Raw genomic sequence first — 11,835 nt, 5'->3', positions numbered from 1 at the left:
CACCACCACTCCGAGCACCACCACGACCACCACGACCACGGGCACCCCAACCCCGACACCCACCATCACCACCACTCCGAGCACCACCACGACCACCACGACCACGGGCACCCCGACCCCGACACCCACCCCAACCACCACGACGACCACCACCACCACGGGCACCCCGACCATCACCACTACCACGGGCACTGAACCTGCAGGTAAGACCACCATGCCAAAACCCCCACCTGAGCCCTCCTTTCCTCCAGACTCTCAGTTCATCTTTCCTCCTTCCACAGAATCAACCACGCTTCTGACCAGCACCCCAACAATCACGAAGACACCCAGCACACTGTCGCCCTCCCCGCCAACAGAAACAAAGGGCACTACCACAGGAAGCATCTCGCCTTCTCCGCCCACTCCTGCTGCCAGCACTCCAGGTACATAAGCCCCACGGAGCTGGTGTGCTTGCCAGTGGTGTGCTCAGGGTCCTCCTAACCCTAGGAGAGCAAGCTTTCCTGCTGGGAGCCATACAGCTTCTCAGACATGAGGTGTGGGCGGCAGAGCAGAGAGCTCCCCACTTGCCCCCCACAAGATGTCTCTTCAGGCACAGCTTCCTGAGGTCCTTGTTCCTCAATCCTTGGCTGTGTGATGGGCAATATGGGCAAAGAAGTCCAGGGAGGGGGCCCCACTGTGGCATGTGGGGCCAGGGCTGGGAATGGAGGCTCCTGTCAGGTGCCCTGGGAGACCCCCCTTCTGTCCCCCACCTCTGCCAGCACCTCCCCATGGGGCTTCAGAGGGCAGCTGGTCAGCATAATCTCAGACGGACCGGTGTTGTGACAACCCCTTTAGCCTCACCACTGTGGACCTAACACTGCATGGTGGGCCCTGCTCGCCTCGCCCTACCTTGAGACCGAGAGCCAGGAAAGTGGACGTCGGCCTTTCCACGCCACATGCCACGGCTTGAGTGGGTTTTCTGCGAGGTGGCTGCATTTGCCATCGGGCCCCTGTGGTCTCTCAGATGAGTGGATGCTATGAGCTCCCACCTGAAACCTTCATTTTTACAGGCATGCAGACCTCCGGTCCCACCTCCTCAAAGACCACCCCCACCAGCGAAACTACAACCGGGCCCCCCTCGCCCACCCCAGGAGCCCCCTCCACGCCCACTCCCACGACTGTGTCAACGACCACCACAGGAACCTCCACACCGCCCACACCGTCCAGGCCACAGACCGCCAGCCCCACGACCTCCCATGTGCCCACCCCTACACTGACCCCAATCTCCACCCCCAACCTCACCATAAGCACGGGCTCAGTCATCTCCTCCACTCAGCTCCTCTGCTGCGTTTTGAATGACACCTACTACGCACCAGGTACCCAAGCTTTTCCCTCTGGCTTTCGGGCGACAGAGGCTGGTGGGGCTTTGGTCTCTGCTTTCACCAGTGGTTGGGGGTCAGGCGTCAGTCTAAACCAGGAGCTCACTTGGGAAGCTGGATGCTGGGTGTGGGCGGCTGTCCCTGTGGTCAGGCCCGCTTTGCTGTGGCCGTGAATCAGGGGAGTGGGGTGTGGTGGCCTCGTGGGACCTGCCGCATGCCCTGGTGGCCAGCCCTGTCTGGACAGTGGAGGACTGGTCTCTCTCCCCTCGTAGGTGAGATGGTATACAACGGCACACACGGGGGCACCTGCTATTATGCGAACTGCTCGCAGTCCTGCACCATCGAGATCTTCAACTGGTCATGCCCGTCCACACCCTCCCCAACACCCAGCCCTTCCAAGCTGGCACCCACTTCAACACCCAAACCACCCACGCCCACAGCATCGAGCACACCGGCCACCACCAAGCCCCCTGCGTGCCCAGACTTTGATCCTCCCAGACAGGTCAGTGTGCCGCGGGCTATTTCTTGTCCCCTTGGCACTGAGCACACTCACCCACCAGCCAGGTATCCGGAGCCCAGGCACTGCCTCTCTGCTGGTCATCCGAGACTCCCCTGTCCCTGCGCCCTGCACCACCACTGAGGCTTCTAGCAGCCTTCTGGGTGCAGGGTCCGCTGGAGCCCCCCACTTCTCACCCACGCCTTCCTTGCCTCAGTGAGCTGCCTCCTGCTCGGGGTGCCCGGTGCCCCAGCCTCCAGCGGGGCGGGGGGGGGTCCAGGCTGGTCCCCGCTGATCCTGCGCCCTTCCTGCCGTAGGAGAACGAGACGTGGTGGCTGTGTAACTGCACAATGGCGATTTGCAAGTACAACAACACCGTGGAGCTCGTGGAGATGGAGTGCAAGGTCCCGCCCAAGCCCACCTGCTCCAACGGCCTCCAGCCCGTGCTCGTCAAGGGTCCCCACGACTGCTGCCAGCACTGGGAGTGCGACTGTAAGTCCCCTGACGCCGCAGGACCCTCCGCCTTCTCCCTCTGTGGGCGGGGGGCGGCAGGGCCCGAGGTCCTTGGACGTGATGGCCGCCTGCGGTGGGCTTCCTCCTTGCGCCTCATCTCAGGCAGGGGGTCCAGGTGGGGGGCTTGCCTGGTGGAGCACAGCTACCTGTGCAGAATGAGCTGCTCCCGGGGTTGGAGGAGCAGAGCGGCACTCGGCACCCAGGCCTTCTGGCTCCAAGGCGGGGCTCCGTCCCACAGAACGGGCTTGCATGCCCCGCACGCCCCAGGAACCGGAATGTGCGGCGCCCCCTTGACTCCTGCTTGCTGTTCCCACTGTCCCTGGGCTCCCACCAGCCTCTGCCCCCGGCGCGGCCCCGGCCCGGGGCTCGGTGTGGCTCAGCGGAGCTCTCTCCTCAGGCTACTGCACAGGCTGGGGGGACCCTCACTACGTCACGTTCGATGGGCTGTACTACAGCTACCAGGGTAACTGCACGTACGTGCTGGTGGAGCGGGTCGCCTCCACGCTGGACAACTTCGGGGTCTACATCGACAACTACCACTGTGACGTCAACGACCAGGTGTCCTGCCCCCGTGCACTCATTGTGCGTTACGAGTTCCAAGAGGTGCTGATCAAGACGCTGCAGATGATGCCCATCAAGGTTCAGGTGCGTGGCAAGGCCGAGGACACCCAGGCGGGATGCACCCGTGGCGGGTTCCTCACTCGGCAGGGGACTGGGCTGTTCTCCAGGCCCTCCAGGGGCATTCAGGGGCCCCTTGACCTCCCCCACTCATGCTCCCAGCACCTGCCCTAGTCCCAGGTCTCTGTGGCAGAAGCCCCCTTCCCGAGCACAGGCACTGGGCACACACTCACGTGGGGTTGCTGGTTCCTGTGGCCTGGGGAACTCTGCCCTCGGCATGCACCCCCGGCGACTCCAGGGGCCTCTGAGCGCAGTGTCCTTGCGACCTCCCCCAGGGGCCGGCCGGGACAAGTCTGGCCCAGAGCAATGGAAAGGAAGTGGGGAAGGGACCAGGGCAGGGGCCAGGCATAGGTCCCCCACTGGACGCACAGGCCTGAAAACAGGCAGGGGTGGGGTGATCCCAGGTGCTCTCTGAAGACTCAGCTTGCCCCGACTCACCCCTGTTGGACCCAGGAGGCTCTGTTTCCTGAGGTGGCCGGGGCGGGGCCCCAGGTGAGTGGCCACCACGCCTGCCCTGCTGGCTGTCCTGACCCCGGGTGTCCGGTCACAGGTGCAGGTCAACAGGCAGGTGGTGGCCCTGCCCTACGTGAAGAGTGAGCTGCATGTGTACCAGTCTGGCATCAACTACATGGTGGGAATCTCCGAGCTGGGCGCCCTCATCTCCTACAACGGACTTTCCTTCTCCATCAGGCTGCCCTACCACCTGTTTGGCAACAACACCAAGGGCCAGTGTGGTGAGCCCCTCGGCCCTGCGGGCTCCCTGCAGCCCTGAGGAGGGCGGCTCGGGCTGGGGGGAGGCTGGGTGTGAGCACCTGCCAGCCCAGCGGTGGTTCTCCGGGTCCCCGGCTCGGGGCCCTGTGGGAAGAGGCCAGTGGGAGTCCTGTCTGGTCTGTGCCCTCGGCCCCGGCCTGATGGTCACCGGGGGACCTGGGCTGGAGAAGGGGGGTGTGGGGCCGGGTGCTGGTGCGACGTGGGCTTCCTCCCAACACAGGCACGTGCACCAACAACACCGCGGACGACTGCGTGCTGCCCAGTGGGGAGGTTGTTGCCAGCTGCGAGTTCGCAGCGGATCAGTGGATGGTGAACGACCCCTCCAAGCCGCACTGTCCCCAAACCAGAGTCACCACCAAGGGTCCGACCATCACGCCGCCGGGGGGCAGCACCACCTCCCACAGGGACTGCACCTCTCCTCTCTGCGAGCTCATGAAAGACAGGTGCCCCTGCCCGTCACTAACGAACTGCGGGGTCTCGGGGAGCGGCTACCTCTCCCCTTTCTGTGCCGCACGCCTGTCTGCAGAGAGGCGCCGAGGCAGGGGGCTGAGCACGGGGCTGGGGTGTCGGAGGGAAGTCAGGGCACCATGGGCAGGTGCTGGGTCCCGGAGGGCCCAGGGCGGGGGCTCCTGATGTCTACGGGGCTGAGCTGTCTTGTCAGATATCCCTGGGCCTTTTCTGACCTCCCAGATCTCTCCTGCCTCGGCAGGGTCGGCTGAGCTGCGGGCCTTATGGAGAGCGGCTGACCAGGGCCAGAGCTAGCGTTCAGGGCTGGGTCAGGGAGGCACCCCCAAAGCTGGCAGCCATGCGAGCGAGGGCCTTGTCCCCAGAGGTGTGCAAGTCGAGGTTGGGTGGCCCTCTGCCAGGGTTGCAGGCGGGTGTCCCGGCACCTGGCAGCCACTGAGCTTGAAGCTCCCTCGCCTCCGACCACGGTCTGCCCACGGGCACTCGTTCGGTGGGATGCAGGCTGAGCCAGGCTCCAGGAGGGCAGCCGGGCGGAGGTGCTGGGCGGGTGGGAGGGCCGGCCAGAGTGTGACCCGCCCCCCCTCCCTCCCAGCTTGTTTGCCCCATGCCACGCCCTGGTACACCCCCAGCACTACTACGAAGCCTGCATGTTCGACAGCTGCCTTGTGCCTGGCACAGGCCTGGAGTGCGCCAGCCTGCAGACCTACGCCACCCTCTGTGCCCAGGCGAACGTCTGCATCGACTGGCGGAACCACACCCACGGGGTCTGCTGTGCGTGCCTGGCTGCCCCTGCCCCAGACCTGTGGTCCCGCAGGCCAGATCGGGGCTCTGGGCTCCACTGGGCGCTGCGCCCGGCCTGAAGCCACACCAGGGTGGGAGGGCCGGGCGGACAGGGAGAGCAGGCCTGGGCCTTGGGGTGGCAAGAAGGGCGGGCTTGGAGGGCTGGGGGCCTGGGGCTACGGCCAGCCTGCGTACCAGCTCAGGGATGGCGTGGGGGGCCGAGGTGGGCAGCACTGGGTGGCCGGTCACCCTCAGCCATCGCGGGAGTGGCTGGGCAGGCCTGTCCCTCGCCAGGGGGCCCACGGGCTCCTCCCTCCCAACTCTGGCCCCTCTGAGTCCTGTCTCCTTCCTGCAGCGGTGACGTGCCCGCCTCACAGGGAGTACCGGGCCTGTGGTCCTGCAGATGAGCCCTCCTGCGAGTCTAGCTTAGTTGCTACAAGGTGCTCAGGGACGGCGGGCTCGCCCCTCAGGCTGTGCATCGGGGCCCAGCCCGTGCGCACACCCATCTCATGATGCCCTCCCCCCCCCGCAGACTCCTAAAGCAGAAGAGCACCGGCCTGGTGGAAGGCTGCTTCTGCCCCGAGGGCACCACGAACTACGCCCCAGGATTCGACATCTGTGTGGAGTTGTGTGGTATGCTGCCCGTCCTCATTGCTCCGCGAAACCCACCCCAGTCCTGCGGCACCGGGCTCTGCTAACGGACTGTGTTCTCTCCCTGCCCAGGCTGTGTGGGACCTGACAATGTGCCTAGAAAGGTAGGCCCTTCCTCTTGGTGCTGGGGTGGGGTTCACCCACAAGCCCGGAATTTGGGGGGCTAGGGTGGGTTGCACACAAGAGTCTGGGAGTCTCAAACCCTGAGTCATGTCATTTAAGTCCCGGAAGGCTGAGCCAGCAGGGGTGTCCCCTGGACGCCCACCCACCCGTCCACCTCCTTCCCTCTCCTCCCTCCTCCCACCCCTCCCTCCTCCCTCTCTCTTTCCTTCCTTCTACCCAACCATGCACTCACCCAACTATCCATCTATCCCTTTGTCTGTCCAACTGTCCATCCATCCATCCACCCATCCACCCACCCCTTCATTCCAACCACCGGTCGGTCACTTGATGCTCCATCTAAACCTGAGATGACATCTTCGCCACCGCAGTGTTGTCCGTGTCTCCCACACGTGGCCAATGCCTTAGCTCTATTCCGTGAACCCCCCCACACGAGTGGCGCATTTGCTGTGTGCTGGGCCCGTGGAGGCAAATGCCAGGAGCAGGTCATGGCTATATGGCGCCAGCGACATGGCCCCACGTGCTGGGAGGTGGGGAGGGCACAGGTTTCCCACAGGACCCTTGGTGCGACGCCCACCGCGGTGCCTCCTCCTGGCTGGGCACGGGCAGTGCTGCGGGGCGGCCCTGGCACGTGGCCGAGGGGGCTGGCGCCGCGACCCCTGCCCGCCCACTTCCTCCCTGCAGTTCGGGGAGCACTTTGAGTTCGACTGCAAGGACTGCGTGTGCCTGGAGGGCGGGCGCGGCATCATCTGCCAGCCCAAGGAGTGCCGCCAGGAGCCGGTCACCTGCACGGAGGACGGCACCTACCCGGTCACGGAGGTCAACCCGGCGGACATGTGCTGTAACATCACGACCTGCAGTAAGGCTGCCCCCCGGGCAGCGCTGGGTGCCTGGGGCTCACCCCGCCACCCCCGGCTGTCCTCAGCGCCCCGCTGAGCCAGGACGCCTCTGACTTGGGGGCCTGTGGGGGCTGGGCCGTCCCCCCGAGCTGGGTGTGGAGGGGGGAGGCCACTGCCCGCAGGCCCCGCCCTTTCCACTATCCCCCTCCCTCCCCCCAGAATGCAATACCAGCCTGTGTGAGGGGTTGCCGCCCAAGTGCCCACTGGGCTTCGAAGTGAGCAGCAAGGCCAGTCCTGGGAAGTGCTGTCCGTCCTACTCTTGTGGTCAGTGGGGCCTGGGAACTGCGGGCGGGGTCGCTCCACACGGTACGCACACCCACCCCGGGCCCGAGTGCCCATGCCGTCCGGTGGCTGGGTGTCAGCCGCGGGGCCAGGCAGGCCAGCCTGACCCGTGTCCCCATTCTATTCCTCCCAGTGCCCAAGGGTGTGTGCGTTCACGGGAATGCTGAGTACCAGGTGAGCCCTGGGCCCAGGGGTGGGGGTCCCGGGCAGGCTCTCAGGCTGGGCAGGGTGCCGGGGTGGGGGCAGCCCTCCGGCAGGCGGGCGGGAGGCGTGGGAGGTGGCCCTGTTCACCCGCCCTCCCTGTGCCCTCAGCCCGGGTCCCCAGTGTATTCCTCCAAGTGCCAGGACTGTGTCTGCACCAGCGACAGGAACAGCAGCTCACAGCTCAACGTCATCTCCTGCACCCACGTGCACTGCAGTGACTCCTGCAGCCCCGTAAGCCACCCCGTCCCCAAGAGCCACCCTCGCCTGTCCCCCGGCTCCTCCCCTCCCCACGCCCACCTGAGCCTGCGTGTCTCGCAGGGCTTTGAGCTGGTGGACGTCCCTGGGGAGTGCTGTGGCAAGTGTCAGCAGACCCACTGCATCATCAAAAGACCCAGCATGGAGAACATGATCCTAAAGGTGCGCGGGGAGCTCCACCTGCTCGCGTCCGCCTCTTGACTCGGGAGGGGCCGACCTGGAGCGGTGGGCGAGGCCTGGGACGACTCCTGCTGCCCCTGGCTGGGTCTCCCCAGGGCTGGGCACGGCTGTGCAAGGGTCCTGGGGCGACTGTGACAAGTGACCAGAGACTAGGGCTGGAAACACCGGGAATGACTGACTTTCCCAGCATGGAACCCGAGTCCAAGCTCAAGGTGTTGCAGGGCCATGCTCCCTCCAAAGTCTCTGGGGGACCTTCCTGCCTCATCAGCTTCTGGGGCTCCAGGCGGCCCTGGGTTTGTGGCCGCATCCGTCCACTCTCTGCCTCATCTTCCCGTGGCCCCTCCTCTCTCTATAAGGACACTGGTCATTGGATTTAGGGCCACCTGTGTAATCCAGGATGGTCTCATCTTGAGATTTTTAACTTAATCACATCTATAAACACCGTTTCTCCAAAAAAGGTCACATCTGTAGGTGCTGGGGGTTAGGATGTGGACGTGTCTGTGAACTAGAGGCTGGTGGCTGTCCCGGGGCTCCTCCTGGGTGTCACCTGCTTGGCGGCTCTGGGCCTGCCAGCCGGGCCTCCTGCTGGGCCTCACCACACTGCCCTGTGCCCTGCAGCCCGGGGACATAAGTCACGACCCCACGAACAATTGCACCTTCTTCAGCTGCGTGAAAATCCACAACCAGCTCATCTCCTCCGTCTCCAACGTCACCTGCCCTGACTTTGACCCCAGCATCTGCCTCCCGGTGAGTGGGGGTCCCCAGGGCCAGGCCAGTCCCTGTCCCTTCCCACCCTGTGGCAGGAGGGGGGTGCTCACTGTCAGGGGGCAGTCCCGGATGCCAGGCTCATTCTCCTTCCCTCCAGGGCTCCATCACACTCATGCCCAACGGATGCTGCAAGAAATGTGAGTGCAGGCTGCTGGGAGGGAGGCTCCAGGGCACAAGGTGCGGCCAGGCAGGGCAGCTCCAGCTGGGACCCTCGGGGGGAAGAGGCACAGGGCGCCGTGTCCTGGGATCCCTGTCCCCTCTGTGCCACTCTCCACCGGATGCTAAACTTGAGGGCATCACCTGGGGTGCCCTGCTTGCTGGGGGGTGGCTGAGGCCGGGCGCGCTTGGGGAGGGAGAAGAAGCTGTGAGGGAAGAACCTGTAGGCCCCCTGAAGGTGTGGAGCCCCCACCCCAGAGCCTCCACCCCCTCTTGCCAGGCATCCCTCGCAACGAGACCAGGATCTACTGTTCCACCGTCCCCGTTACCAAGGAAATTTCTTACTCCGGCTGCACCAGGAAAGTCACAATGAATTCCTGCTCTGGGTTCTGTGGGACCTTTGTCATGTGAGTCCCAGGCCCTGCGTGTGCCCTGCTGGGGGTGGCAGGGCGGGGGCGGGGCGGTCCCGCGCCCCAGGGAGCAGCTCCTCACCGCGGCCCTCCCCCAGGTACTCGGCGCGGGCCCAGGCCCTGGACCGCCGCTGCTCTTGCTGTAAGGAGGCGCGCACCAGCCAGCGAGAGGTACGGCTGAGCTGCCCTGATGGCCGCTCCCTGAAGTACATGTACACCCACATCGAGAGCTGCCTGTGTAGGGACACCGTGTGTGAGCTCCCGCAGGCCCCGCGCCGCGTCTCTCGCCACGCCCGGGGCGCCAGCCCCAGGGGCCTGCCCCCGGGGAGGGATTGAGCAGGGCCCCGCCGTCCAGCCCCCACCCCGAAACCGTCCTCCGCACGCCCCCTCCCGCTGACCCTCTGAGCTTCCTCAGCTTAGAGGACCTCCTCCCTGCGGGTATTTATTTTCGGAGTCTTTGTTCAAGTCTTTGCTTTCCAAAATAAACCTGGGCAGACGCTGTGCTGGTGTGTTTCAGTCGGTGCCGAGGGTCTGGGTGGCTACCACGGGGCGAGTGGACGGAGAAGGCCCAGAGAGGGCACCCCCAGTGACCACCTTCCCTAGGCTACCTCCGAAAGCCCTGGCCTGCTCTCAGCGTGTCACGGCACAGGAGGCCCCCTTCCAGGAGGACTTCCCAATCTGAGTTTGCAAAAAAGGGCTCTCGGGTGCCTTTCCAGGGCTTTCCCCTTGGTGAGGCCCGGCAGCTCCGGGCAAGCGTGTGCACCTGGGTGTGCACATGGGTGTACACGTGTGGCTTGAGTGTGTGCGTTGAGACGTGCCTCATCCTGGGTCTCTCTGTTGGCAAGAAGGACGTCCTTGGTCCATGGGTCGGGGGCAGCAAGCCAGCTTCGGCTGCAAAGGCTGGGTCTTTCCTGGCTGCTCGGTGTGCCCGCAGAGCAGACTCTCAGACCCACTTGCGGAAGTTCTGGTTGGCTCTGTGGACCCAGGCGGGAGGCTGGCCCTGTGAGTGTGCACGTGCGTGTGCCCGGGCGTGCAGCCACATGGCCACCTGCCCGCATGTATCTGGGAAGCTGTTGTGGGAGCTGAGCCGCCAAAGTGGGAATTTTAGGGAAGGGACGCCTCTGGTCCTTTTCCAACAGAGCGTGCCAGGCTGGTGGGCCGTCTGGGTGGACAGGGAGACGGCTGGACCAGAGTGGAAGCTCACAAGGTCGGGTGGGGAGCCAGCTGTCTGTTCTGAGGCAGCAGACCCCCAGCCTGAGCAGCTGGCGAGGGCACGGGAGCCCTGGGGCCCTGGGCCGAGGGGCCCTGAGTGCAGTCATCCTACCTGCGAGCATCCTCAGAAGCCTAAGGGGAGGGTGCCGATGTCCCCTGGGGCCCACAGTCTGTCCTCTCCCACGAGTGTCTGCCACATTTCACACTTGACCAAACGGAGGCTCTCAGGGAGGGTGGTGCCCACAGCAGTCTCCTCAATGCTGGGGGACCGGGGGGCTTGCACCAGGGGGGACCGGAACACCCCTTCCTCGGCATTCACTGTGTCCTGAGGAGCTGGGCTGCAGGCTCGGCCCTCCCTCAGCCGAGCCCTCCCCGACCTGCCCTCGCCTGACATCAGGGAGGGCTGTGATGGTCGCCAGGGTGTGTCTGCACGTTGGCACGATCCTGGGACCTGGGACCTGGGGCCTGTCCAATGCCTTCTTGGCCTGGGGGGTGGCAAAAGCCCTGCACAGCCCCCTCTGGGGATCACAGGAGCCCACACTATCCCTGGCCAAGACCTGTGGGCTTTCTAGGTGGTCAGTCGGCCTGGGCTGGCCTTCGAGCCGCCAAGTGACACCCTCGAGCAGGAGGTTTGCTGAGGGCACGGGGCGGGGCGGGGGGCTCCCAGCCTGGGCTGTGTGGCCAAGTGGGGGTTCCGGGTGCTTCAGAACTAGCCTTTCTGTAAAGCGGTCAACGTGCCTCCCTGTGGCTCTCACCTGTTCCGAGGTGTGCCCCCCGGAGCCACCGAGGGCCTTGAGCTCCAGAAACTCTCGTACTGTGTGGTGTGTTTCGTTGATGTGGAGCTGAGCTCCTGGCCCATCCTGGCAGTAGGTCACTTCTGCCCCACCTGGCTGTGCCCTTCCGGCGGGCAGCCCAGCACCAGCGGGACCACCTGCAGCACAAGAATGGGGGGGGCTTGTGGCCTGCATCTGGTCAGGGAGAGGGTCAGCCTCGGGCCAACGTCCTCATCCACCTCCTGGCTCTGCAGCTGTGAGGTGGGGGCTCTGGGTGACCAGGGGTGGGCGAGGGTGCAGCTGCGCCCGGCTTGCTTCTCTAGGCTGCACCCCCAGACCCCAGTTTAAGCAGCATCGCCAGGTTTTCTCTTTGACACATGGCAGTTTCCATGAGGCTTTGTTTGGAAAGAGGTTTTCGGCTTCAAAATCATTTGTTGACCCTTGGCAGATGGTTGCTGAGACTGCCCCCCTCCACCGGAGGAAGCAGAGGATGCTCCCCAGACCCCCCGCCCGACTCTCTGGAGGGACGGATGAATGATCCATGCACTGTGCGCCAGCCTTGCCAGGCCCAGAGGCCGTGTGGGGGGTGTCCCTTCGCTTCTTACAGGCCGCCCCTTCTGTTCCCACTGTTTACATGATGGCTCGGAGGGGTCTGCTAGGGACGCCCATGCAATGGGCAGCCACCCTGCCCTCTGTCCAGGAGCGACCGCCTTGGCTGAGCCCCTCCTCACCCTTCCCCTCTACCGCTCCCCAGCTTCTGGTCTCCAGCAGAGTGGTCCGGTCCAGAGGACAGCCCACCGGCCCACAGTCTGCTCCATGGGTGTCCCTCACCTGCCCAGGTCTGGTTTCTAGCCAGGGAGGAGT

The 11,835-nt window shown here is 65.0% G+C and overlaps 1 protein-coding gene across 1 annotated transcript in view; it reads left to right on the top strand.

Moving 5' to 3' along the window:
* The window catches only part of MUC2 (mucin 2, oligomeric mucus/gel-forming), a 24,065-nt gene extending 14,743 nt beyond the window's left edge, over positions 1 to 9,322 (top strand). The window contains exons 31-50 of the mRNA XM_035013769.1: positions 16 to 203; positions 1,179 to 1,355; positions 1,631 to 1,860; positions 2,172 to 2,346; positions 2,765 to 3,012; positions 3,596 to 3,779; positions 4,037 to 4,259; positions 4,874 to 5,052; positions 5,417 to 5,490; positions 5,604 to 5,694; positions 5,785 to 5,816; positions 6,517 to 6,691; positions 6,891 to 6,995; positions 7,147 to 7,187; positions 7,326 to 7,448; positions 7,536 to 7,634; positions 8,271 to 8,399; positions 8,518 to 8,557; positions 8,857 to 8,983; positions 9,085 to 9,322. Coding sequence (XP_034869660.1) covers positions 16 to 203; positions 1,179 to 1,355; positions 1,631 to 1,860; positions 2,172 to 2,346; positions 2,765 to 3,012; positions 3,596 to 3,779; positions 4,037 to 4,259; positions 4,874 to 5,052; positions 5,417 to 5,490; positions 5,604 to 5,694; positions 5,785 to 5,816; positions 6,517 to 6,691; positions 6,891 to 6,995; positions 7,147 to 7,187; positions 7,326 to 7,448; positions 7,536 to 7,634; positions 8,271 to 8,399; positions 8,518 to 8,557; positions 8,857 to 8,983; positions 9,085 to 9,322 — 2,878 coding nt within the window. The remainder of the gene's footprint in view (positions 1 to 15; positions 204 to 1,178; positions 1,356 to 1,630; positions 1,861 to 2,171; positions 2,347 to 2,764; positions 3,013 to 3,595; positions 3,780 to 4,036; positions 4,260 to 4,873; positions 5,053 to 5,416; positions 5,491 to 5,603; positions 5,695 to 5,784; positions 5,817 to 6,516; positions 6,692 to 6,890; positions 6,996 to 7,146; positions 7,188 to 7,325; positions 7,449 to 7,535; positions 7,635 to 8,270; positions 8,400 to 8,517; positions 8,558 to 8,856; positions 8,984 to 9,084) is intronic.
* The last annotated feature ends 2,513 nt before the right edge of the window (positions 9,323 to 11,835 follow it).

The sequence above is a fragment of the Mirounga leonina genome, unplaced genomic scaffold (genome assembly GCF_011800145.1).
Source record: "Mirounga leonina isolate KUSES-001 unplaced genomic scaffold, KU_Mleo_1.0 Mir_166, whole genome shotgun sequence".
Classification (NCBI taxonomy): domain Eukaryota; kingdom Metazoa; phylum Chordata; class Mammalia; order Carnivora; family Phocidae; genus Mirounga; species Mirounga leonina.
The sequence above is the reverse complement of the archived record's forward strand: the minus strand, read 5'-3'. Positions and strand labels throughout refer to the sequence as shown.